Source organism: Meles meles, chromosome 17 (genome assembly GCF_922984935.1).
Source record: "Meles meles chromosome 17, mMelMel3.1 paternal haplotype, whole genome shotgun sequence".
In the NCBI taxonomy this organism is placed as follows: domain Eukaryota; kingdom Metazoa; phylum Chordata; class Mammalia; order Carnivora; family Mustelidae; genus Meles; species Meles meles.
Genome location: NC_060082.1, coordinates 52,879,483 through 52,907,364, shown reverse-complemented (window position 1 = coordinate 52,907,364; position 27,882 = coordinate 52,879,483). Strand labels below are relative to the sequence as shown.

Below are 27,882 nucleotides of genomic sequence, written 5' to 3'. Positions count from 1 at the left end.
AAACTGACTGATGTGTATGGGGTGCATTGTTTGGTTATCTACTGTTGTGTAACAAACTACTCAAAATCTAGTGGCTTAAATATAACAATGTATTATTTTTCATAATTCTGTGGGTTGAACAGCTCGTTCTTTTGCTTTAAGGAACTAATTTTTAGTTTGTTGATTTTCTCTATTGTTTTTCGATTCTCTATTTCATTTATTTCTACTCTAATCTCTATTATTCCTTCTGCTTTCTTTGCTCTTCTTTCTCTAGTGTCTTAAAGTGGAAGATTTAGTTACTAATTCAAGATTTTTCTTCTTTCTTAACATAGACATTTACAGCTATAAACGTCTCTGCGAGCACTGCTTTAGCAGCACTCCGCAAGTTTCGGCATGTATTATCCTCATTTTCATTCATCTTATTTTCTGATTTCTCTCAATTTCCCCCTCCTTGACCCACTTGTTATTTAAGAGTGTGTTCACTAGTTTCCTCATATTTGTGAATGTCCAAGTCTTGACATCTAATGTCATTCCATTGTGGCTGGAGAACATACACTGCACCATTTCTATTCTTTTAAATTTATTGAGTTGTTTCATGGCCTTCATATTGCATATCCTGAAGAATGCTCTATGTGCACTTGAAAAGAATATATATTCTGTGGTTGGACGGAGTGTTTCTTACAAGTCTGTTAGATCTGGTTGGTTTATAGCATTGTTCAGGTCCTCCATTTCCTTGTTCACCTTCTGTTTAGCTGTCCTATCCATTACTGAAAGTGGGGTGCTGGAATCTCCAACTATTATTTTTGAAATGTCTGTTTGGAGCTTTTTCTTTAGTGGTTGCTCTAGGGTTTAGCACACAAGTGGTTTAAATTCAGCTTCAGATTTATACAGTGATATGCAGAAACATTACTCCCATATATCTCTATTCCATTTGGTGGTAGTGTTGTTATACCTGTTACATCTACTAATATTACAAATCCAATAAGACATTATCACAACTACTTTAACAACTGTAGTTACTTCCTTAACCCACTGTTACTTCGTTCTCATCTATCTCCTTTGGGCAGTTATTGGCAAATATATTATACTTCTATATGTTATGGGCCTAAGAATACATTATATACATATTATTTTAGACATTACTTTTTAAAATCAGTTAAAGAAAGAAAGGAGGAAAAAAGTGTGCATTTATACTGGTTTTTTTTTTCTAACTATTCAATTGTATTTATGAGTGCTCTTTATTTTTTCAAATGGATTTGAATTACTTTTTGGGTCATTTGCTTTTAGTGGAATATTTTCCTTTAGTACTTCATGTCAAATAGGTCCACCAGCAACAAACTCTCTCAGTTTTTGTTATCTGGGAAAGACTTTAATACATCTTCATTTTTGAAAGACAGCTTTTCTAGATATAGATTCCTTCTGTTTCTATAAATAGATATTCAAGGTCAGAACACGGTGGGATAACATATTAAAAGTGCTCAAAGGAAACCACTCAACTGGGGCATAAATTATCCTACAAACCAACCCAAATTGTGGCTTCTTTAAAGCTCCGTGTTTGGTACTTGTTCGCACTGATGAAGGCTCCTCCTGGATGTAGTGTTCTCCCATTCTCTCCACTACTCTCGAGACTACCCTTAGCCTTGAACTTCTCCAGGCTCCACTGAAAATGAGGTCAGTTCCTTTGGGAAGACATTAGGAGCTGTTTTATGGTGTGCTTCTCCCCCTAGGCAAAATCTCTGAGCCAGATTCTAGAGCTGGGAGTGAGGACAGCAGCAAGCTTCTCTTTGAGTGACACCCTTCCTCCCCCTGCTCTAGGAGTTGGTGCTTGGTGGCAGTGTCGGGGCAGCCTGGTTTGCCTCTTGCAGCACGGAGCCATTACACCTTGCGAGCCAAGGCAAGGGTGATCAGGGCTTCAGTATTGTCAGCGTACCACATCCAAGCCTCCATTTCATGAGGGGATGCTGGACAGAATAAGGGAGCCTCCATCTCCTGACTGCACTTGCCCAGGACTTAGCTCTTTATATTTATGTTCTGCTTTTTGACATATAATCAGGCCATAGACGTTTCCTTGCATTTCTAGTTTATTATGAGTTGTTTTTTTTTTTAGATTATTTATTTATTTGACAGAGAGAGATCACAAGTAGATAGAGAGGCAGGCAGAGAGAGAGAGAGGGAAGCAGGCTCCCTGCCGAGCAGAGAGCTCGACGCGGGACTCGAGCCCAGGACCCCGAGATCATGACCTGAGCCGAAGGCAGCGGCTTAACCCACTGAGCCACCCAGGCGCCCCATTATGAGTTTTTATCATAAACAATCATATTAGCTAACATTTACTGAGTACCTACAAGGTGCTGGACATTGTCCTAAGCACTTTACATAGATTAGCCCATTATATGTTTATAATATATCTCTGAGGTTATTATTATTCCTATCTCACCATAAGTAAATGGGTGCATTGAAGTTATTAAATAGTCTATCCAAGTTCAGTAGCAGAACTAGAGTTTGAACCCTCAAGTCTGGCTTAAGAGCCTGGGGGCTTAATCACTTTTGTGTCTTGCTTCTTTATATTGCATTCTGTACTGAAGTTCCTCAATTGCTTTTCCTGCATCTGATTTTATTTATTTATTTGATAGAGACAGAGATCACAAGTAGGCAGAGAGGCAGGAGGAGAGAGAGGAGGACACAGGCTCCCCGCTGAGCAGAGAGCCCTACACTGGGCTCGATCCCAAGACCCTGGGACCATGACCTGAGCTGAAGGCAGAGGCCCTAACCCACTGAGCCACCCAGGTGCCCCTCTGCATCTGATTTGACCAAATGGTTTTCAAGAAATTTGTTATGGCAAACTATGTTAATAAATGTTTAAACTGTTAAGTCAGCTTTGAATTCCCAGGATAAATTCAACTTGATCACAGCTTTAAAAAAATATGATGGATTTCATTTGCTAATATTTTATTTAGGATTTTTATATATAGGTTCAAATGTGAGACTAAGTGTGCTGGTTTTGGTACCCAGGTTATACTAGCTAAACTCAGGGATAAGTTGGGCCATGCATTTGGTGATATTCCATCTTCATTATTAGGCTGATAAATATAGTTAGCATTAACAGCTAGCCCAAAAGTTTAGACTCCTGGACAACCTAGCGAGGTTTCTGACACCGAAGCAAATGCTAACAAGCAGTGAACAAAAATGTCCAGGGGCATCTGGGTCATTTACTACTGAATGGTGGTCTAGGATGGGCAAAACTGGCAAAAGAGCTAATGTATTCTGTTTCCCAAAGTCTGAAGGTGGTTCATCCTTAATCTGATTTAAATATTGATGGTTGTCTTTTACTCAATCATATTCACACCCAAATAGAATAAAAGTAAGGAAACTTTACTAAGTGTTTTATTTACAAAATACCTCAATATCTTGTTTCTCACTGAATCTACTCAGTACTCTGAAAGAGCCACATTATGTCCATCCTACAGATTATCTTCTATTTTATAGATAAGTGAAGATTACTCAACTAAGCTAATCAGTTAGTAAGTGAAATGAGTTAAAAAATCATTTCTATTTTTCTTCACTTCAGTTACATCAAGAAAGTATTTCTTGTAGGAGAGACTGGAGCTCCTAGAGCGATGATGACTAGCACCTTGGCTGTCACTGACGGTACCAAGAATGAAATAATGAATTTTCAAAGGGGGACCGGAGGAGCCTCCATTTCTGTTGATGGTACAGAAAGGCTCAATTTACTATGAATGTTCCCTTAAGAATTTTAATGACTCTCCAACTTTAGAAGTTATTTATATATATATATATATATATATTTTTTTTTTTTTTTTAAGATTTTATTTATTTGACAGACAGAGATCACAAACAGGCAGAGAGGTAGGCAGAGAGGGGGAGGGAAGCAGGCTCCCCGCTGAGCAGAGAGCCCGATGTGGGGCTTGATCCCAGGACCCTGAGATCATGACCTGAGCTGAAGGCAGAGGCTTAACCCACTGAGCCACCCAGGTGCCTATTAATATATTTTTAAACAAAAAATTAGTGTATTTCTGCTAGTGACCATTTTTCTTTTTAAATTTGTTTTTATATTATTTCTTAAAATTCAAGTATAATTAATAACAGTGTTATACTAGTTTCAGATATACAATATGATAGTTCAACAATACTATACATTTCTCAGTGTTCATCAAGGTAAGTATAGCCTTAATCTCTTTTACCCATTTCACCAACCCCCACAACACCCCCACCCCCGCTCTGGCAACCACCAGTTTGTTCCCTGTTGTTATTTTTTAAAGCAGGCTCCAAGCCTAGTATGGAGTCCAACAAGGGGCTTGAATTCACGACCCTGCGATCAAGACCTGAGCTGAGATCAAGAGTCTGACACTTGACTGACTGAGGGACCCAGGTGCCCCTGTTCTCTGTACAAGAGTCTGTCTCTTTTTCCCTTTATTCATTTGTTTCTTAAGTTCTTAGTTTCTTAAGTGAGCAAAATCATATGGCATTTGTCTTCCTCTGACTGACTCATTTCAATAGCATTTTACCCTTTATGTTTTTCCATGTTGTTGCAGATAGCAAGATTTCAATCTTCTTTTGTGCCTGAGTAGTATTTCCTAGTGTGTATGTGTGTGTATACATAATACATATATCACATCTTCTTCATCCATTCACCTATCAATAGACACTTGGATTGCTTCTGTATCTTGGCTATTATAAATAATGCTGCAATACATATAGGGATGCATATTTTTGAATTATTGTTTTCATTTTCTTTGGGTAAATATACAGTACTAGAATTACTGGATCAAATGCTAATTCTGTTTCTATTCTAATTTTCTAAAATTCTAAAATTTCTAAAATTCTAATTCTATTCCTCTATTGAGGAACCTCCATACTGTTTTCCACAGTGGCTGTACCAACTGACCAGGCATTTTTCTAAGCACTATATAGGGTTGGACAAAGTTGAAATAAACAGAGAAAACTTTCTACTATGATTACTAATAATGTGGAAATATCTTACCATAATGTAAAGCTGTTTGACCTTCATTATCCTGTAAAGGAAACAAATAACACAGTTTAGAAGTCTACATTATTACAGAAGTATGAAAGTACATAAGCTACAGCAAATATATCCGACATGCTGAAACTCTGTAGGTTTATACAGAGTTCTGTAAGCCTTCCAGTGACATCTGACCAAGCTCTCTACCATGGAGAACAGGAGGTTGCTGAATGGCAACCTGAGCATCACAGAGGCTACAGCAGAGTCCCAGGACAACCAGGCTGCAGATATGAAACCAAAGGGAACCTCTTGGCTGCCTGATTACTCAATTAGTGGTAAAAAACAAAATAAACAAAACCAAAAACCTGACACTGTATATCCTTTATCTTGGTTAGTATTATAATGTTTTTTCTAAGTTTATCGCCAAATCTAAGAAGTCTGAAAATTTCTCATAAAAGTTAGTGGTTAGCTGCCTTCAGCTAGGGTCATGATCTGCGGGTCCTGGGACAGTCCTGCATTGGGCTCCTTGCTCGGTGGGGAGTCTGCTTCTCCCTCTGCCTCTGCCCCTCCCACCACTCATGCTCACACTCCCTCTCTCTCTCATAAATAAATAAAAATCTTTAAAAAACTTAGTAGATTTTAATCCCCTTTCAAATAGTCACAAACTCCAGGCTTGTAATATTATCAAATATCACCAGATCAACTATCATAAAGAAATGTGATTTCAAAGCACACAAAGTCCGAGAAGTTAAGAAAGTCAAAAGTTCCTACAGATTATTCCAATAGTTCAGTTCATTTTTTTATTCTTTTAAAACCAAGATATTCTAACTATATATACTAATTATAGCACAACATTAAGTACCTTTTAGCAATGCTGCTTCTTAAGAGCAGGTGATCATATTAATTAGCAACAAATAAATCAGGATTAAGTACAAGTAAGTAGAATTTAGCAGTCAATTTGATATTCACTTAGTAATATGCATAGCCCCTACTGTGCCCCTGGTAATTAAGAATAAATTCTTAATTATTGTGAATACGTGGGAAAGGGTGATATTATGACCTACCATATTTTCTCAGATCTCTGTGTCATGGGTATTGAGACCAGCAAATCCCTTCAGGGCAACTTACCATTTTCTTTTTAAAACTTTGGATTTTTTAAAGTTTTATTTTATTTTAAGACTTACAATTTTGTTTCTTAGCTGTGTTTGTTTGGGCCCCTGGAGAATTATCTTGCTCCTACCTTTTTTTATAAAATAAGCTCTGCTATGCATTTAAAGGGATGCTTGTTATATTTTACTCTGCATTGCTGGGTGTTTTGTGATGGGAGAATGTTCAGATTATTTAGTCTGGAATCTTATAGGAAAAGGAAATCCCTTAACCTTTAAGACACAGTTCGGCTTCTGCAGGAAACCTCCCCAACTCCTCAGGTGGGGTTAGGTGCCACTTTTCTATTACTGGGCCGAGCACACTACATGTACTTACCTGTTTCTTCCACTGAGATAGTAAACTTCTTGCGGGCAAGTACTAAGTCTTTTACCCAGTTTCTATTACAGTATCTTGCATATAGGGGGTGCTCAATAAATGTTCATGAAATGAGAGAATGAATATATTACTTTAATCTTTCCTCATTCATTTACTGATTAATTTCTTGACCTACCCTTTTTCTTTTACCTGAATTAAAAAAAAAGTCCCCACATAATTCCTGTAGTGTGACATATAATACCAGATACAGTAATGCAATGAGGGACTAACCAATGATGAACAGGAGACTCAGATGACAGTTAAGTCAGTGCTAAATGACTACTATATTCAGTTTGATTTCTAGATTCTTTTTTGTCTATATATGTACACAGCAAACTGGTCTCTCTTGAATTTATAGATTATTTCTCTCCCCACATGTATTCTGCACTAATCTTTTCTTACTTTATTCTGATCACATCTCCATTTTATTAATGACTATTTCTTTAAGGACTTAGTTTTCTTCTATCTCCATACTGTGTACCCTATCAAATATAAGAAATATATTTAATTTCACCAAATGAGGTACTAATGAAAATATTAAATATTTTGTTCAGAACTGATATACTGGAAACTTTATTTTATCCCTTTAACATTAAGCCACTAATAACACTACTGTTTCCTATAAATAAAACTCTGTGGCCAAGTCTGCTTTTTTTCCTACTGCTAGAAGCAGTTTATTAAACTGAATTAAGAGCAATATTTCTAAGTCAAGATACACATATTTTACAGCTAACATAGTTACAGCTAACTTCCTATTCAATGGTGAAAAACAGAGCTTTTCCTCTAAAATCTGGAATAAGACAAAGATGTCCACTCTCACCATTTTATTCAACACAGTACTAGAAGTCCTAGCTGCGGCAATCAGACAAGAAAAAGAAATAAAAGGCATCCAAGTTGGTAAGGAAGATGTGAAACTGTCACTATTTGCAGACAACACTACATACAGAAAAACCTGAAGACTCTACCAAAAACTACTAAAAATGATAAGTGAATTCAGTAAAGTTGCAGGATATAAAATTAATATATGTAAATCTGTTGCATTTCTATACACTAATAATGAAGCAGCACAAAGAGAAATTAAGAAGGCAATCCCATTAATAATTGTACCAAAAGGGGGCACCTGGGTGGCTCAGTTGTTTAGCGTCTGCCTTTGGCTCAGGTCATCCCAGCATCCTGAGATGGAGCCCCACATCGGGCTCCCTGCCAGGCGGGAAGCCTGCTTCTCCCTCTCCCACTCCCTCTGCTTGTGTTACCTCTCTTGCTATGTCTCTCTCTGTCAAAAAAATAAATAAAATCTTTAAAAAAGAATAATAATTGTACCAAAAGGATAAAATACGTAGGAATAAACTTAATCAAGAAGGTGAAAGATCTATACTCTTAAAACCATAAAACACTGATGAAAGAAATTGAGGACAACACAAACAAATGAGAAGATATTCCAGGTTCATGGACTGGAAGAACCAATATTGTTAAAATTTCCATATGACACAAAGCAATCTACAGATTCAATGTAATCCTTATCCTTAAATATTAACAGCATTTTTTCTTTCAGAATGAGAACAAATAATCCTAAAATTAATATGGAACTCTAAAAGAGCATGAACAGCCAAAGCAATCTTGAGAAAGAACGAGACCGAAGGTATGATAATCCCAGATTTCAAGATATACTACAAAGCTGTAGCAACCAAAAGAGTATGGTACTGGCACAAAACAGACACATAAATCAGCAGAACAGAACAGAAAGCCCAGACATAAACTCATGCTTATATGGCCAATTAATCTATGACAAAGGAGGCAAATAGCCTTTGATAAATGGTGCTGGGAAAACTGGACAGCTATGTGCAAACGAGTAAAACTGAAGAACTTTTTTACCCCACACTCAAAAATAAACAAAATGGGCTAAACAACTAACTAGGAGACCTGAAACCATACAACTCCCAGAGGAAAACACAGGCAGTAATTGCTCTGACATCAGTCTTAGCAATATTTCTCTACACAGGTCTCCTCAGGCAAGGAGAAAAAAGCAAAAATAAACTACTGGGACTACATCAAAATAAAAAGTTTCTACACAGCAAAGGAAACCACCAATAAAATGAAGTGGCACCCACTGAACAGGAGAAGATATCTGCAAATGATATGTCCAATAAGGGATTAATACCTGAAAAATGAAGCCATGGAATGAGTAAGACAGGAATAAAAGGTACAGTATAGGGAATATAGTCAATGACATTGCTATATCATTGCAGGGGGCGACAGAAATGGTAGCTACACTTGTGGTGAGTGTAGACTAACATACAGAGAAGTGTTGTATACCTGAAACCAATGTAACATTGTGTGTCAACGATACTCAAAAACAAACAAAAAACCCTGACATTTTGTTGGGAAAAAAGAGTAGTGATTTTTTTTTTTTTTTTGAAGAATTTATACAACTCAATCCCCTGAAACAAATAATCCAATTAAAATGGACAAAGGAGCTGGATGGCTAACAGACACATGAAAAAATGCTCAAGATCACTGATCATCAGGAAAATGCAAATCAAAAATCACAATAAGAGGTGTCTGGGTGGCTCAGTCGGTTAAGCATCCAACTCTCGATTTTGGCTTAGGTCATGATCCCAGGGTTGTGAGATCGAGCCCCACACCAGGTTCTGCACTCAGCACAGAGTCTGCTTAAGATTCTTTCCCTCTCCCTCTGCCCTGCTCTCAAAAATATAAAATAATAAAAATAAATTTAAAAAATTTTAAAACCCCAAAATAAGATATCATCTTCCACCTGTCAGAATGGCTAGAATCAAAAAGACAAGAAATAACAAGTGTTGACAAAGCTCTGGAGAAAAAGGAACCCTTATGCACTGCTGGTGGGAATGTAAATTGGTGTGGCCACTGTGGAAAACAGTATGGAGGTTCCTTAAAAAATTAAAAATAGAAATACCATATGATCCAGTAATGGCACTGCTAGGTATTTACCCAAAGAAAATGAAAACACTAATTTGAAAAGATATGTGCACCCCTATGTTTTTGCAACATTATTTATAGAAGCATAGGGAAGCAACTCATGTGCCCACTGACAGAGGAACGGATAAAGAAGATATGACATATACATATGTACATACATACATACTAGGGAGTATTATTCAGCCATAAAAAGAATGAGATCTTGCCATTTGGGACAACATGGATGGACCTAGAGGGTATTATGTTAAGTGAAATAAGTCACAGAAAGGCAAATGCAGTATGATTTCACTTATATGTGGAATCTAAAAACAAAACAAAACAAAAAAACAAAAAACCAGACTCTTCTTAAATACAGAGAACTGATGGTTGCCAGAAGGGAGTCAGGTGGGGAAACATGTCAAATAGGTAAGAAAGCTTAAGGGGTATAAACTTCCAGTTTAAAAAAAAAAAAAAGTCAGGGAGATGAAAAGTACAACACAGGGAATATAATAAAAAATAAAAGATGTGGGGCGCTTGGGTGGCTCAGTGGGTTAAAGCCTCTGCCTTCGGCTCAGGTCATGGTCTCAGGGTCCTGGGATCGAGCCCCACGTTGGGCTCTCTGCTCAGTGGGGGCCAGTTTCCTCCTCTCTCTCTGCCTGCCTCTCTGCCTACTTGTGATCTCTGTCAAATAAATAAATAAATAAATAAATAAAATCTTTTAAAAAATTAAACAATAAAAAATAAAAGATGTAAATTTACAGGCACAGAAATAACATGCTTCCTAGATGTTCTTTGTGAGCAGAAAATTCTGAGTATTGCCGGATTTCTATTTTTGTGACCATAGTGATATTGATACTCTAATTCGGTTCAGACTTGATCTATCATCTCTACCAATATTAGTTCTAAAGATACAGCAGTAAGGCAGCACAAACCATTAAAATCATCAGAGCTACATAGAAGTGTGTCTAATGAGAGATGCTGTTCTTATCCAGTAACTTGATATTTAAAATATAAATTTTATTTTAAAAATAGTATTTCAAGTGAATACATGGTAAGGGAGGCGCACAAGGAAATTAGTAGTGAAAATTAGAAGTAGTGATAAAAATTATGAGTTAGTAATTTAATTTTGGGTAATTTTTAATATTTCTAAGCTTGGAATATACTACCTCTCCTTATGAGATCTGTGACTCTATAAAAGAATATGATTAAAAGTAATCTGACAATTGAGAACATTGAAAATATATTTGATGATTATTTTTCTAAGAATTTTTCTGGATACATGAATTAAGCCTTCATTTGAAGGTTACAAGTATCCTTCTGTCTTCCCTGGGAGAAAAAAACTAGGTACAGTAATACTTCACTTAACTGGAATCTTTACAGAGTGAAAAACATGTCAGGAGGTTTTTCAAACAATTGGAATATTACCCTTTGAGCATACAACCTGTAGAAGAGAGAAAAAGATAAAACAAGATGAAACCCAGACAAATCATAAGAGACTCTTAATCATAGGAAACAAAACGAGGATTGCTGGAGGGGAGGTGGGTGAGGGGATGGGGTAACTGGGTGATGGGCATTAAGGAGGGCACGTGGCGTAATGAGCCTTGGGTGTTATACAAGACTGATGAATCACTGACCTCTACCTCTGAAACCAGTAACACGTTATATGTTAATTAACTGAATTAAAAATAAATAAATAAATAAAAATAAAAACACCACCCCTATAAATCTAGAGTACCTTACTTCTTATCACTCTGCATGAAGAACATGGAAGATAACTGAACCTACTCTTGAGTTAGAATTATCGTCATAAACGCATGACGGCCCTCAATGATGTCTGGCAGCGAGTAAACATCTGGGAATACTAGTAAACAAAAACATCCTTTTTTCCTATTTTTTTAAGAAACTTAAGTATAGTTGATACATAATCAGGTTCAGGTGTATAGAACAGTGATTCTGTATTTATATACATTATGAAATGTTTATCACAAATGAAGTCCCGTCACTGCACAATGCTATCACAGTATTACTGATTGCTCTCTATGCCGCTCTTTTCTTCCCAGTGACTGATTTATTTCAAAACCAAAAGTGTGTACCTCTTAATTCCCTTTACCTATTTCACTCATTCCCCGCAGCTCTCTCCCCTCTGGCAACGTCAGCTTGTTCGCTGTATCTATGCATCTGTTTTCTGCTTTGTTTCTTCGTTTTTTCAGATTCCACACGTGAGTGATAGCATGTGACATTCATCTTTCTCTGACTTATTTCATCTAGTGTAATGTCCTCTAGGTCCATCCCTGTTGCTCATCGGGCAGGATTTCCTCCTTTCTCGCGGCTGAATAATATTCCACTGCACATATATACCACATCTTCTTCGTCTATTCGTGTATCGATGGACACCTGGGTTGTGTCCCTATCACGGCTATTGTAAATAATGCTGTAGAAACATAGGGGTGCATGTATCTTTCCAAATTAGTGAAAAAACATCATTTATTCTACATGATATTATATAAATGGTGTCTTCTTAGGACATGAAGGTATAGAAATCTATTTGGACTTTCATTAAACGACCCCAGACTACTTTTGCTTTTCACCTATTTTTACCTTGCTTTTTTTTTTAAACAGCTTTTCCTCCATCACAGGATTATCAAACATCCTTTATTACTGACAATGTGCCTAAACTCCTACCATTTTCTACTTCCGCCGAGGGCTGGTGATCAGATCAGTAGGTTCTTCAAGTGGGATCTAAAATCAGGAAACGGTCTCTGAGTGCGGGACCGGTGATGGTCTGACGTGATCTGCTGTAGAATCTGTCACAGATCTGTATATTCCATTTTATCTTGAGCGTCGAGCTACATTCTCTTGGTCAGTGATTTTCATCATATGTGTATTTCTCACACTCGGAGGGGGTCTGTGTGCAGGGAACCTGGAGTGGAAGTAACTGAGGCAAACGGAAAAGCTCTGGCTGAGAAGGGGACCAACTTGGAGCCCCTGAACACTTGGCACCAGCTGCCAGCGCCGTCGCCAGAAGGGACCCCACAGGCGGAGCTTGAAAGTCACTTCCTGGAGACCCGAGGATGCTGGGTTCATGAGCCTTGGGAAAAGTCAGGTGTCACAGTCTGACTTGCTCTCTTCCTGCCTCTGGACAGTCATCTAACCCTCCACACAATGGCGGAATATGACAAGAAAGGAGAACAAGCAAAGGCAAATTGTACCGATTACTCATCCCTTGTAAGGCACACGCACAGATTCACATCTACACAAATGTTCTCGAGAACAGGTCTGATTTTGGAACTGAAGCTGAGATGACTGCACTGACTTCAACCTGTTAGGGAAACTTTTAGAGAGACGGACGGGAGGCAAAGAGGCAGAGCACGAGGGAGTGGCTGAGAGGAGGGGATGGACGACGTATCTGCTGCACACACAAGGTGGTCCTCTTAGGTTCACTTAATGCTCAGAATCCTACACCTGAGCACACTTGGCATATCAGTGTATTCAAGATTTCAGACAGAGACCATTCCGAACTTGCTAGCAGGGCAGTGTCTGATGGCGGCTTCGCATAATTCACTTGACAGCTCGCCTAGCCATCTAGGAGTTACCTCTTCTCTAAGGAGATATAGCTCACATGAGAGAAGAAATCCATAAAAGTGGGTGTGGAATCTACCCGGATTTAGAAGCCCTGCTGTCTTATAGGAGCCACTGTCTTGGAAACAATAGCATCTAGGGTCGCACAGAGGCTATGCCGGTTATAAGAAAGTCAGGACAGTCCAAAGTACAGTGCCTCCCTCAAATACTTATCACTCCTTTGCAGTTCCTCCCAACCCAGATGCAATTTACAATCAGACAGTCATTTTTTGTTTTTGTTTTTTTAAAAGATTTTATTTATTTATTTGACAGACAGAGATCACAAGTAGGCAGAGAGGCAGGCAGAGACAGAAAGGGGGAAGCAGGCTCCCTGCTGAGCAGAGAGCCTGATGCGGGGCTCGATCCCAGGACCCCGAGATCATGATCTGAACCGAAGGCAAAGGCTTAACCCACTGAGCCACCCAGGCAGATCAGCAGACAGATCAGCTCCCTCTCTGTTGAGCAGGGAGCCCGATGAGGGGCTCGATCCCAGGACCCTGGATCATGACCTGAGCTGAAGGCAGGCACTTAACGGACTGAGCCACCCAGGCACTCCAGAGGGTCATTTTAATATGTGTGTTACCTAGTAATACAATTGACATCTTTAATGTCATCAGATTACTAAGGGAACTTAGGCATTTTTACCTGAGGCCAGCTTTTCATCCAGCGGGGGAAACTGTAGTATCACCATATGGTACTAAACAGTAGCCAGAATGCCCATCCAGAAGTTTCATGTGAAATACTTTTTGGATCTCAAAGGACTTGGCCAACTCTAACTATGTCACTTTGACCATGAGAACGTCTTTCAGGGCACGTGTTCTCCCTTCCTACTTTTATTTTCTTTTTGCCTAAATTCTCTGAATATCTAGGTGAATTGGGCTACAATTTTACTATATCTGGTTGTTTAAATCAGGAGGCCCCGACAGGATAATGCTAAATAAAGCTCAAACAGTACTAGTAATCCTAAAGCACATCTAGAAGAATAAGCGCATGAGCGCACTTAAGAAAACGAGGGCCCAGCAATGCCTTCTCTGGGAATTTACCCCCTGAGAAACACGGTCCCATTTGCAAGTGTTCATGTTAATAAATGGCATGTTGTTTGCGTCTACAGTTTATCTAGCTTCTCAAGCCAGAAATGTGAGGTCCATCCTTGCCTTCTCTCTTCCTCATCTTTATATATCTATTCAGTCAGCAACTCCTTCTGGTTCCACTTCCACAACACCCGTCTTCATTTCTCTTCATCCTCATGGCCTACCCACCGCCCATCGCATGTTAAAATCCCAACTCTCAGTACCCCGGACTGTGACCTTATTCAGAAAAAGGCTGGAGTTATGCATCTATACACCAAGGAATGCTAGGGATTGCTGGGAGGACTCTCCCCTCCCGGTTTCAGAGGAATGACGGCCCGGCTAACAATTACTTCCTATTTCCTACGCCACCTAGTTTGCAGCACCTCCCTACGGCAATTCCAGCTCCACCTCGGTCCAATCCTCCATCCTTCTCACCTGGGTTAATGCGGTGCCTGCATACTTGTGCCCTGGCCCCTCCCACTGCGGTCTATTCCTCACACAGCGGAGGGCGTGGCCTTTTCAAAAGTTAAATTAGATCACATCTCCGCCTTGGTTTAATATCCTTCAGTGGCTTTCCATTGCTCTTTTGGAATAAAGCGCAAAACTCTTACCATGACCTAGGATAACAGCTCTTAAACTTTCTGGTCTCAAGGTCTTTGTATAGTAAATCTTCAAAATTACTGAGGACTCGGGGCGCCTGGGTGGCTCAGTGGTTTAAGCCTCTGCCTTCGGCTCAGGTCTTGATCACAGGGTCCTGGGATCGAGGCCCGCATTGGGCTCTCTGCTCAGTGGGGAGCCTGTTTCTCCCTCTCTCTCTGCCTGCCTCTCTGCCTACTTGTGACCTCTCTCTCTGTCAAATAAAATAAATAAAATATTAAAAAAAATTACTGAGGACTCTTAGGGTTTTTGTTTATATGGTTTAAACCTGTCAATAATTACCATATTAGAAATTAAAGTTGAGAAATTTAAAAATCATTACCTGTTACCTAGAAGTAACTTAACTTTTAAATTTTGTTTTTAATTTTATACAGAAAGAATACAAGCAGGTAGGGGGAGGTATAGAGGGAGAGAGAGAATCTCAAGACCCTGAGATCACGACCTGAGCTGAAATCAAGAGTTGGATGCTTGGGGTGCTTGGGTGGCTCAGTGGGTTAAGCCTCTGCCTTTGGCTCAGGTCATGATCTCAGGGTCCTGGGATCGAGCTCCACATCCAGCTCTCTGCTCAGCAGGGAGCCTGCTTCCCCCACTTCTCTCTCTCTGCCTGCCTCTCTGCCTACTTGTGATACCTATCAAATAAATAAATAAAATCTTAAAAAAAAAAAAAAAGAGTTGGATGCTTAACTGACTGAGCCACCTGGGTGCCCCAGAAGTAACTTAATTTTTTAAATGCAAATATATTTTCCAAAGGAGAAGAAAACATAGTGAGAAGACTGACATTATTTTACATTTTTGCAAATCTCCTTAATGCCTGGCTAAACAGAAAATAACCGGATATCTGTATCTCATTCGCATTCAATCTGTTGTGATGCCGTGTCATGAGGCCTCTGGAAAATGTCACTGCATACACAGGAGTGAAGGAGTGCAAAAAAGGGCAATTAGTGTCTTACTGTTGTTATGAAAATAGTTTTGAAAAGATCAGGACTCTTAGGGGTTCCCATTTCCTACTTTGGGAACCATGGGGCCTAGGAAACCCTGCATAATTTACCCCTGCCTAACTTTCTAACCTGATCTCATCCATGCTGTTCCTCCTGCTCTCCACGTGGCTGGACCCTTCCGCATCCTTCAAGTCCTAGCCTCTCTTTCATCATGTAGAGGGAGTTTTCCTTCACTGCTTGCTTCAAAGAGGTCGCCTCCTACTGTTATTCTTCAGTTCAGTTCTCTGGTTGTTTCTTTCATAGCACTTATTACAATTTATAGTTTAAAAACGCATTTATCTGTCATCTTTATTTGATTATGGGCTCCATAAGGATAGGACTCTTGTCTGACCTTTTGACTGTTATATCCCTAGGACAGTATCTGGGACACAGTAAGCACTCAAACATTTTACCGAGTGAATGAATAAATGAATCATGGATTTGTACAAATATTTATCTGCCAAGGATGTTGTTGCTTACATTCATTCGTTAGCAAATATTTACTGAGTACCTATTAAGTGCCAGGCATTAACAATATTTACTGAGTACCTATTATGTGCCGGGCATTGTTCTACATGTGAGGAATAAAAACAGACAAAAATCTCCACCCTAGTTTTGGAGGGGGGATACAGAAAATAAACCAAGGGAGCAAAACACGTAATATGTTGGATTATAATACACAAATATAGAGAAAATTAAAGCAGGAAGGGTAGAGGATGCTGAAGGCATGGTACAATAGGTTTCAGCTAAAAATAGGTAGTCACCTATGACCCAGCAATTGCACTACTGGGTATATACCCTAAAGATACGAACGTAGTGATCCGAAGGGGCACGTGCACCCGAATGTTTATAGCAGCAATGTCTACAATAGCCAAACTATGGAAAGAACCTAGATATCCGTCAACAGATGAATGGATAAAGAAGATGTATATATACACAATGGAATACTACGCAGCCATCAAAAGAAATGAAATCTTGCCATTTGCGACGACGTGGATGGAACTAGAGGGTGTTACGCTCAGTGAAAAAGTCAATCGGAGAAAGACAACTATCATATGATCTCCCTGATATGAGGAAGTGAAGATGCAACATGGGGGATTAGGGGAATAGGAGAAGAATATATGAAACAAGATGGGATTGGGAGGGAGACAAACCGTTGCTGGGGCGGGGAGGGAGAGGGTGGTGGGGTTATGGACATTGGGGAGGGTATGTGCTATGGTGAGTGCTGTGAAGTGTGTAAACCTGGCGATTCACAGACCTGTACCCCTGGGGATAAAAATACATTATATGTTTATAAAAAAATAAAAAAGAAATAAAAAATTAAAAAAAATAATAAGGTAGTCAACACAGACCTTACTGGAAAAATTATGGGGGTGGAGGTGGTGTGCTAAGAGGGGCCGGCTTCTGGAGCACAGATAGTTCACACACACTCACAGAAGGGATGGAGGTCTACTCAGTTCATACATGCTCACAGGAAGGAAGGAGATACACATAAGCACAGATGCAGGGAGGTGGGTAGACAGGACAGAGAGAACTTGCGGAAGTTTTTTTAAAGTGACTCGTGTTTCCTCAGTTAAATGGGAAGAAACGTCATCAGCAGAAATGAGGATGAGGAAGGAGGTGTCTGGATTTTCAGGAGAGAAGAGTTAATGGGGGTTATCTAGTGGAGTGGAAGAGTTCATGAAGTAAGGAAACGTAGTGTGAATGCTGGGCAGCACTTGGCATTAATGATCCGAACTGAGGAGAGCGCAGCTGTGTATTTTTCTCCTGGCATGTTTAGCTGCACAGGTACAGATAAGGAAGGGTAGGAGAATTAAACACCTACTTTCTGAAAGCCTCCATATGAGGGCCACAATGATACATAAGCCAGTTATAGTCTGTGCTCATGGAGTTTGCATTCTTGCTAATATACTACAAGAGAGAACCACCGGAGCATCCTACTAGTGGCCTGGGTACAGTATGATACACCTGCATGACAGGATACTAGGCAGCCATCTATGGATAAGAAAAGATATTCATGATAAATAAAGTAGGTTAAAAACCATGGACAGGATGATCCCATTTTTATTTCTGAAATGTGTTATCTACCTATAGAAGAAAAAGACAAGGAAAGCATCAAAAGTGATAAAGGATTATCTCAAGGTTGAAATTAAAGATGATGAAAATATTTTTCTTTATACTTACTTGCATCTTTACAAAATGTCTTATATCTACTGTTATTAATTTTAAAACAAGAAAATGTTACTACTCATTTGTATTTTCTCTGAACCTGAATGCCATCTCTATGTTTACAAACATTTTTCAGTGATAACTACTTAGCTCTTTCCAATAAAAACCCTTTCCAAAGCTCTTTCCAGGGGCGCCTGGGTGGCTGAATCAGTTAAGCGTCTGCTTTTGGCTGAGGTCACGATCTCAGGGTCCTGGGATTGAGCCCCGCATCGGGCTCCCTACTCACTGGGAATCTGCTTTTCCCTCTGCCCCTTATCCTGCTCATATTCTCTGTCTCTTGCTCTCTGTCTCTCTCAAATAAATAAAATCTTTATCAAACCAACTAAAATCATGCCTACTTATAAAATGGCTCTTCACAATTACGAGCATGATAGGGTTATCTCCCATCTATTTCTGGTTTGCTATGTTCCTCAGATCACCATGTCAAATTCAGGGCTTTCAAGTTCACATGCTGTGGGCTGAAGTGTTCCGTGTTTAATGTAAAATGTTGAGATTTTTTGATCTTTCGACTTAGAGCATGTCCACCCAGAAATCAATTAGAACAGGGACATGAACATAAGAACCATGACTCCAATCACAGAACCGACTGGCAAGTTGGGAACAGAAAGACAGGAGGACAACCAGCTTGTCTTCTATTCTATTATCTTTCCTGTCGTCCAAGAGTACTAGAGAAAGGGATAGGCTTTAAAAAGACATCAAGAATTTTCCTCAGTTCTGAGTTGTTTGTATGTCTAAGTAACTCGATATGTCTAAAAAATAGGTTTCTGGCTGAGACAAAGACAATTATTTTAAATTACATGCTAATCAAATCAGTCTTTAGGGACCCAAATGCAAATTCTTCTTTTATTCACCTTTTGTATGCCTAGTACATTAAAAGCACTTAGGAAAGGTTCAATCAATGAACTTGATGGTAATGAATGACTAAATAAAGCCTATTCAGTTTTTAATCATAGTTAATAATTATTTTAAATCAACTACTATATTATAATACTCTTACTATTATGATTATGATGCTTTAATAAAACACATTACCTTATATTTACAAAATCTTTACCTCTACTATTCCTCTTTGTGTGTTTAAGTGGTATTCGTATTGAAGCAAGAATATGACTCCAAACATTTTTTTTCTTGGTAACTTCAAAATAGGATATAGGAAACCAAACCTTAGTCTTTATAAACATTCTGTTTTAAAATATATTACAAAGAATAAATGGAATTGAATGTCAAGAATGAGTAAGTGAAAGCTTTTACTCATCTAGTTTACAACTTATATCAGCTAATTTTTTAAAATTTAAGTTGATTAAATTTTTTGGTTGTTTCATTTCAAATGGCCACACCAGAAAAGGGTTGTTTGTCATGGTTATTTATGCCTTTCCTTTCTGTTTTAGCTTAAAAGAAATGTTCAAATTTAATAAATATGGAGTTGTTATAAAGAGAAGCAAAAACAATTCCAATAAATTAAAATTGGTTATACATTTGGAATCTTTGTAAGAGATTATACATTAGAGTAAAATAAAAATACTCAGCTGAATTAAAATAAACAAAATCACATAGTAAAGTTGGAGTATAGAAAAATTCAGCCATGCTTTTTTTGTCAAATCCAGACTACGAAAGCATAGAAATGTGCAACTCCTCCACTCTACCCCCATGTCCTTTCTGTTTCCAAATCAATAATACAAATTCATAAGGAATACAAATGAACGACAAAATAATACAAGAAATCTAAAGACCCAGACTCTCAAATAAGAAAAGGAAAAACATGTCCACATTCCCCTTAACTGACTCTCTACCATTACCTTTAAAGTGGGAGAGAATCATCAAAGCTCCCCTCCATCTGGTCTGTTTCTGTTCTGACTGTTGAAGGGACTTGAAACTATCACCCACCACCTTGAGCCTGGACTCCAAGGCAGCCACTCTCCTTTAGAACTTTCGCTAGAACCCCGAGCCTTCCTAATCCTTAACTAAAACTGTCTCTCTCATCCCCCCTTTATCTTGTATTATTTGTGAATATGTGTTCCCCTGCTCTTTTGAAGGTAAGGACCCTGGCATACTTTAACTTACGAGACCCCCATTACCATCATCCTTCATATCGAGCAGAAAACTCTGCATAAAGTTAAAGTTAAATAAGACTAAAGAAAAATAACAACTTGTAAGAAAACCAAATATAGTTCCACGTCACTGATCCAAGGGCTTGCTCTCCAGCACTCGCAAGTACCTGAACTAGGGCCCACAGTACAGAGGAAAAACGCTGAGAAGGACCACATTAAACACGTTGCTCCCTGGACAGGATTCTTCTACCTCGTTTGAGCAAACGATGAAAGGCTAATTTGCCTACAATTATGAGATGCAACACGAAAAGTAAGAGACCTGGAAAGTGGCAAGTGAAGGAGAACAAGGAGAAGAGAAATGGTCAGAGGGCCAGCAGAGCCTCATGGTAATTAGGAGACAGACCGGGGGCAGCAGCAGTGACCGCCAGCGGAAATGAGAAGCTGTGACAGGCGTGGCAAGTTGCAGACATTTTAGACCACAGAGAACGGCCAGCCATAAAGTGGGCTGGGCTGTGTGCCAACCAGTAGATTTTAGCAATCTCAAGAGAGAAAAAGAAGCTTTTTAGCCCTATGCTTCACACTATCTATAAATACCCATGGTATAGCACAACAATTTAAGAGGACGCAGTAAGGTATAGAATATGTCCGACAAAAGATTTTCTAGAAAACCAGCTAAAAAAATAAAAAGCAGAAGGTAACTTTTCAGCTTTTTGAAACCAATACTAATCGAAAATGTTTAACTTTCCAAAGGGTGCTAGATAGTTATGGGTTTATTAGAGTAAAGAAAGAAAAAGGAACAAACACTGGCTGAAAGCTATCGGACGCTGAAAGCTTGACAAACATTTCTTTCAGTCCCTCACAACAGCCCTATTACATAAACATTATTATTCCCATTTCCAAGCTCTGTAAAATAAGGCTCAGAGAGATTATATAGAACTTGTCCAAGGTCCCCAGGCTCTTCTGACATGAAAATCCATGTTTTCTCAAACATACTGACAAGGAGAAAGGGGAATCAACAAAAATAAATACAAGTAAGAAGACGAGTGGCTACATTTTTTCCTTTTGCACGTTAAAGACAATAGGTAACCGAGGTTATAGCCACATCATCTCACAGACGGCACGCTTGTGTAATTCCTCTCAGCCAGACTGTAGATCACATTCAGAGAGTGAAAAGTCTTATGCTCAGAACTATACACTCAACTTTACTTCTCCTCAGCTGGTTGTTGTGCTTTTTCAAGTATTCATATTTTGGGAAGCTGTAGCTTATTTTAGCTTATTTTTAAAAATTAGCTTTCTAAGCTGATCTAGCATACATAAGGTACATAAGATATCAGACCCAAGTTGATTTTTCCTTTTTTTTTTTTAAAGATTTTATCTATTTATTTGACACAGAGAGAGAGAGATCACAAGCAGGCAGAGAGGCAGACCGGGGAGGGGGGAACAGGCTCCCCGCTGAGCAGGCTCGATCCCAGAGCCCCGAGACCATGACCTGAGCCACCCAGGCGCCCCCCCAAAGCTGATTTTTCTGAAAGGTGTTTGGTTACTGTGTTATCGTTTCTTTAATACTATACAGTTAAAAACTCAATATACCTCAATCCACTCTATTCTAAACCCCTTGTATGGTAAATCATCAGACAAAAACAGAGAATCCCAGAAATTATTATTTCTGGTTACACTCACTCGTTACTTTCACAATGAAAATTCTCATAGTCGGCTGCATCCACAAAACAGTTCCCCATCCACAGAAGGTGCTATGAAGTAGCACTTTATTTGTTGTTGGTAAGAATATAAATAAGTACAACACTCAGAAAATGTTCACTGCCTCTGGTTTAGTATTTCTAGAATCTATCTTAAAAAATACTTCAAATATTTTAAAAGCTTTGTGAAAAAAGAAGTTTATTCTAGTATTACCTAGAATAGCAAGAAACTGGGAACAATTTAGTAATTTAATGCCCCCAATATAGAAAAAGTTAATAATACACTTGTTGAGCAAATTATGCAGCAATTAAAAATGGTCATAAAGTATTTATAACTTAGAAAATCATCATAATATTAGTATAAAATGGAGGAATCAAGAATGTTTTTTACAGAAGCTCTCCACTATGTGAAACAAGAAAATATGGTATTTTTGAAAACATGTTTTTAAAAATCTACATTGTAAATAGTAAATGTATATCTAGGCAGTTATTTTGTTTTATTTTTCTATATATTCTACGAGCAGGTACTACCATTACAATGGAAAAATAAAACACCTTGAATTTTTCTAAGTTACATTATTTCACAATACACCAGCCTGGCCTCTAGCAGCTCCCTGAAAACTAGCAGAATTTGCTGGAAATTTAGAATTCTGAAGCTAAAGTTTTAGAAACCCATTCGAGGTTAAGATATTATAAGTATACTGGGTGAGAGAAACGGGTTTCAAATGTTGACAGGCCACATGAGTTGAATCTGACAAGATGGAATCTGACAGAGATAAATATAAGATTCTGTACTAAGGGCCAAATAGTCATGAACCACAGTTTGGAGGAAATATCTCAGGAGAAGCATAAACTGAAGACCTGGGTCTTCAGCAGGAACAAGGTCAGTCAGTTTGATGTAGGTACTCAAAAACAAATACTACTTAAAATTTATTAGCTGGACAATGTTAAAATGAGGAAAGTGATAGTGCCTGTGGCAGGCGGAATTTTAGGATGACCCCTGATGATGCATGCCCTTGATTCATCCCTTCCCCTTGGGCGCGAGTAGGACCTGCGGATCTGAGGGAAGACTACTTCCATAAGGGAGGGCAGAGATGGCCTGGAAAGAGCTGGCCTTAAAGCAAACAGCCAAGCTGACCAGGCTGTAAACGCCTATGGAGAGGGACGGCCTCCAGCCAAGGGAGGGGGCCTCAGTCCTACAACCACAAGTAACTGAATTCTGGCCATAACCTGAATGAATCTGGAAGACAACACCAAGTTCCAGATGAAAACAGATCATGGCTGGCTCGCTGAATGTGGCCTTGTGGGAACCAGAGCAGAAGACCCAAATGAGCCATGCCCTAGCTCCTGACCTGTGGGGACCGTGAAATAATAAACAGGTAGTGGTTTAGGCTGCTGAATTTGTGGTAATGTTATGCAGCAAAAAATTAATAAATAAAAATAAAATACAATTAAAAAATAAAATACAGTGCTATTCTGTTTAGAATGGATGATTCCAGCAGTGTTAGTAGTACTGATTTTGGGTGAAAAATGTTGTGGAAGGCATATATTAAAAAGTTTGAGAAAGGTTTCAGGGGGATGGTACAGTAATTTTAAATTATGTTATGTTAGGCATGAGAGAGAAAATATCTGGGGGCGCCTGGGTGGCTCAGTGGGTTAAAGCCTCTGCCTTTGCCTCAGGTCATGATCTCAGGGTCCTGGGATCGAGCCCCACATTGGGCTCTCTGCTCAGCAGGGAGCCTGCTTCCCCCACCGACCTGCCTGCCTCTCTGCCTACTTGTGATCTCTGCCAAATAAAAAAAATTAAAAATAAATAAATAATTTTAAAAAGAAAGAGAAAATATCTGAAAACAGAGGAATTATGTTTGCTTCTACATGGCTATACTGCAGAACTTGGAAGAATATGAGAAAATTCCAGGGAATCAGATACTTAATTTTCTAATAGAAAGATGCTTCCAAACATAAAACAACTGCTTTTTAAAAAAGATTTTTAAAATGTATTTATTTCAGAGAAAGAGAGAGAGTGTGAGCACGAGCAGGGGGGAAGGACAGAGGGAGAAGCAGACTCCTTCCTGAACAGGGAGTAAACGTGGGGCTCAATCCCAGGACCCTGAAATCATGACCTGAGCCGAAGGTCAGTGGCTCAAATGACTGAGCCACTCAGGCGTCCCAGAACAACAGCCTTGACAGTCCTTGAGTTCCTTATCCCAGGAAGTTTCAAGCTTAGAAAGCTGACTAGGATGCCTCACAGAGAGAACCTAGGCATTTCCTAGATGGTCTGATTAGTAACCTAAAGACTGCCTCTTTCTTGGACATTTGCATCTTGATTTTTGCATCTTGTATGTGAATAAAGAGGTACTATCTGATAGAGCACGAAAATTTTGCTGCCTGGTGTATTACAGGTAGACAGCAAACATTTCTTGAATGAATAAATGCATTAAAAACAAAAAATGAACAAAGGAAAGGGATGGAGATATGAATATGGTAAGACTTAAGTTACCTCTCAATTTGAGTGTGGGGGGTGGGACAGATTAAAAATAAGCCTTTGATGAGAGTGAGGACGCAGCTATCTGTGGGAGAAAGAATGGTGTCTTCCTCTAGCAAAAAGGCCCCCCCACACAGAGAAACCGAAGGAGCTCTGCCTGCGTGCTGAAGATCCAGTTTGGGTCCTGGCAGCACCCTCCTGAGCCCGGTCCATGAGGAGAACTGAAGCGTTTCCTGCCGGGCTTCACGTTGAGTGGGGAGGCAGGTTAAGGCAGGAAGTGTAGGGTCAGGATTGAGGAGTGGGAGCTATTAAGCATGAATGATCTAGAGAAATTTCAGAATCTGAACTCTTTCTTTTTTTTTTTAAAGATTTTATTTATTTATTTGACAGACAGAGATCGCAAGTAGGCAGAGAAACAGGCAGAGAGAGGAAGGGAAGCAGGCTCCCTGCCAAGCAGAGAGCACTGATGTGGGCTCGATCCCAGGACCCTGGGATCATGACCTGAGCCGAAGGCAGAGGCTTTAACCCACTGAGCCACCCAGGCACCCCCAGAATCTGAAGTCTTAAAGGAAGCATGATCCAAGAAGGTTGTGTACCAGTAAGTCACTGCAGAGTACAAACGAGGGGTGCCGGGCTGAGAGGCTCCACGAGCTGAGACCAAGACGGGCAGGTTTCAGTACACGTCACTGAAGCCCGTGGATAACCCACGTGCAGCAGAACAAAGACAGGAACTGTGACAAGTTCTTACCCTTTCATTAATGAAAAACTTCAGTCCAAAAGCTATTAATTTCTAGACAGCATATATATTTTGGATATGCAAATATTGCTTATTTCTTGTCAGCTCTGTAGTCCATAGCCTTGGAAACATTTACTTTCTACATTTATTCCACTGCTTTTACTAAAAACCTATGACAGACTGACTGGACAATATATCAACAAATAAAATCTAAATATGCTTTTTGCTCTCATCATTTTTCTTTTCCTTTTTTAAATCCTCAAGTTAATGGAACAAAATATACTGGGGATCAAAAATATACTTGAAAATTACCTTTATTCACTAAGAAGGCTGTTCACTTAGTATCATTTATAGGTTAAGAGGCACAATGTTTCTTGAGTTATTTGCTTTAGACATTGCTAGAGCAATGTCACTCCCACTTAACAAATTATTTTATACTTTTTATCTAATTTTAGCTAGTTCATTCCTCATGTGAAGTCAGCTTTAAAAATGTGTTTAATTCTTCAGTTAATGATGAGGCTTTTTTGGGTTCATACCCTCTCATTTATTAGTGAGTCTCTCTTTCATCTCCTTTTCCCCTGAAATAAAACCATGTTTTATTCTTCTTAGCTCCTCTTTTTATCCCTCTCAAAGTTTTATTAATACTTCGAACTGTCGGGGCACCTGGATGGCTCAGTCGGTTAAGCACCCAACTCTCGCTTTTGGCTCAGGTCTTGATCTCAGGGTCGTGAGATCCAGCCCTGCCTGCTGCACCACGCTCAGTGTGGAGTCTGCTTAAGACTCTCTCTCTCTCCCTATCCCTCTGCTCCTCCCCCGCCCCAAATAAATACATAAATCTTAAAAAAAAACCTTCAGTCTTCAGCTTTGCCTCTGAATGTCATTGGTAAGCTGATTTTTACTTTTGCAGTCAGTTCCTTAAGCTATCATAAAATCATATCAAATATTGTTCTACTTGCATTCTCCGTACTCCCATTCCCTCTTCCCAACAACTGAATAATTTTGATATGATCAGGCTATATGATAATTAACAGTGCAACTCAAGATGTTTTAATCCCCTTCGGTGACACCCAGTTTTAATGTTTCCTCCCAGCGCTCCTTAACCCAATCTGTTAAGGGACCCTAGTTCAAGTTTTCCTTTTGATATATGGGAAATTCATTAATATTTCTGCTGTTGTTACCCAAACACAAATCAATTCATATCTGAATTAATACAATGGTGTCTTTACTGGTGGTTCTCCCAAATGCCTTTCTCCCTAGTAACAATACTCTCACTAGGTTAATCATTCTAAAAAAAAATCTATTGTCACTCCTTTTTTTATTTTTTAAAGATTTTATTTATTAATTTGACAAAGAGAGAAAAATAGAGTGAGGAACACAAGCAGGGGGAGTGGGAGAGGGAGAAGCAGGCTTCCCACTGAGCAGGGTGCTCAACGCGGGGCTCGAACCGAAGACCTCGGGTTCACGACCTGAGCCAAAGGCAGACGCTTAACAACTCAGCCACCAAGGCACCCCCGTCACTCCTTTTATTCATTCATTCATTTTTAAAGATTTTACTTATTTATTTGACAGACAGAGATCACAAGTAGGCAGAGAGGCAGACAGAGAGAGGGGAAGGGAAGCAGGCTCCCTGCTGAGCAGAGAGCCCAATGCGAGTCTTGATCCCAGGACCCTGGAATTATGACCCGAGCTGAAGGCAGAGGCTTTAACCCACTGAGCCACGCAGGCGCCAACCCCCCCCCCCCCGGCCTTGTCACTCTTTTTATTTATTAAAGATTTTAATTATTTATTTGACAGACGGAGATCACAGAGAAGCAGGCAGAGAGAGAAGAGGAAGCAGGCTCCTTGCTGAGCAGAGAGCCCGATGCGGGGCTCGATCCCAGGACTCTGGGATCATGACCTGAGCCGAAAAGGCAGAGGCTTCACTCACTGAGCCACGCAGGCGTCCCTCCTTGTCACTCCTTTTAAATATACACAGAAATTCCTTAATCCATGGTCTGGCTCCACTTTAACCGATTATGCCTCACTATAAACTAGATCTAGATTTCTGCTGCCTCCATGTGTCTTCACCTCTGTGGCCATCAGATGTCACCTAGCATTTACAGCTCATGACAGGCCACAACTCCCTCCTGAAGAGGTCTTTGACTACTGTAGCTCTTACCAATCTCTCCCCTTTCTCCTCCATTACCTCTCCAAAAAGTACTTTCAGACTATCTCTCATTATGGCATTTGATTACATTCTGGGGTATAACTGTTCTTGTTACTTAATGACTTTTTACTGTCTCACTGGTCAGCAACCTGAGGGCTGGGACCACAGCTTATACAACTTTTGCGTTCTCTAATGTCTTGTAGCATCCAGGCCATGGAGTAAGTATTTAATAAAAATATCTGAGGGGGCACCTGGGTGGCTCAGTCGGTTAAGCTGCTGCCTTCAGCTCAGGTCATGATCCCAGGGTCCTGGGATCGAGTCCCGCATCGGGCTCTCTGCTCAGCGGGAAGCCTGCTTCTGTGCCCCCTCCCCCCCGCCTCTCTGCCTACTGGTGATCTGTCTGTCAAATAAATAAATAAAAAATCTTAAAAAAAAAATCTGAGTTAAACTTAATATCTCTGCACTGTTTTCTTATGTTTGTATTTTATTCCTATGGTAGTCTGTGTGCTAAATTTCTAGTAATTACTCTTAACCATGATAAACAATTCCGTGAAATTTAATATAAATGACTTGTAGATATTTATTCCCATATAAGACTGAAAATAATAAATAGGTTTATTCTTAGTCTAGATATCTCTGTATCATTCTATGGCTTACGTTATTTGTCAGGCATTCCTTTAATCTGGGTATTCTGTCAGTAATCTAAGTATGAAAATTTCCTGATAATGCAATGAGACACCACTTCACACCCATTAAGAAGGCTAGTGTCAAAAACAGAGAGTAACAAATGTTGACAAGGATGCACAG

The 27,882-nt window shown here is 39.4% G+C and overlaps 1 protein-coding gene across 4 annotated transcripts in view; it reads right to left on the bottom strand.

Moving 5' to 3' along the window:
* ACBD6 (acyl-CoA binding domain containing 6) overlaps window positions 1–27,882 on the bottom strand; it is a 209,260-nt gene that overhangs the window by 24,372 nt on the left and 157,006 nt on the right. For all 4 annotated transcript variants that reach the window (XM_045982961.1, XM_045982960.1, XM_045982962.1 and 1 more), the window contains one exon: window positions 4,979–5,009. In XM_045982961.1, the coding sequence (XP_045838917.1) occupies window positions 4,979–5,009 (31 nt within the window). The remainder of the gene's footprint in view (window positions 1–4,978; window positions 5,010–27,882) is intronic.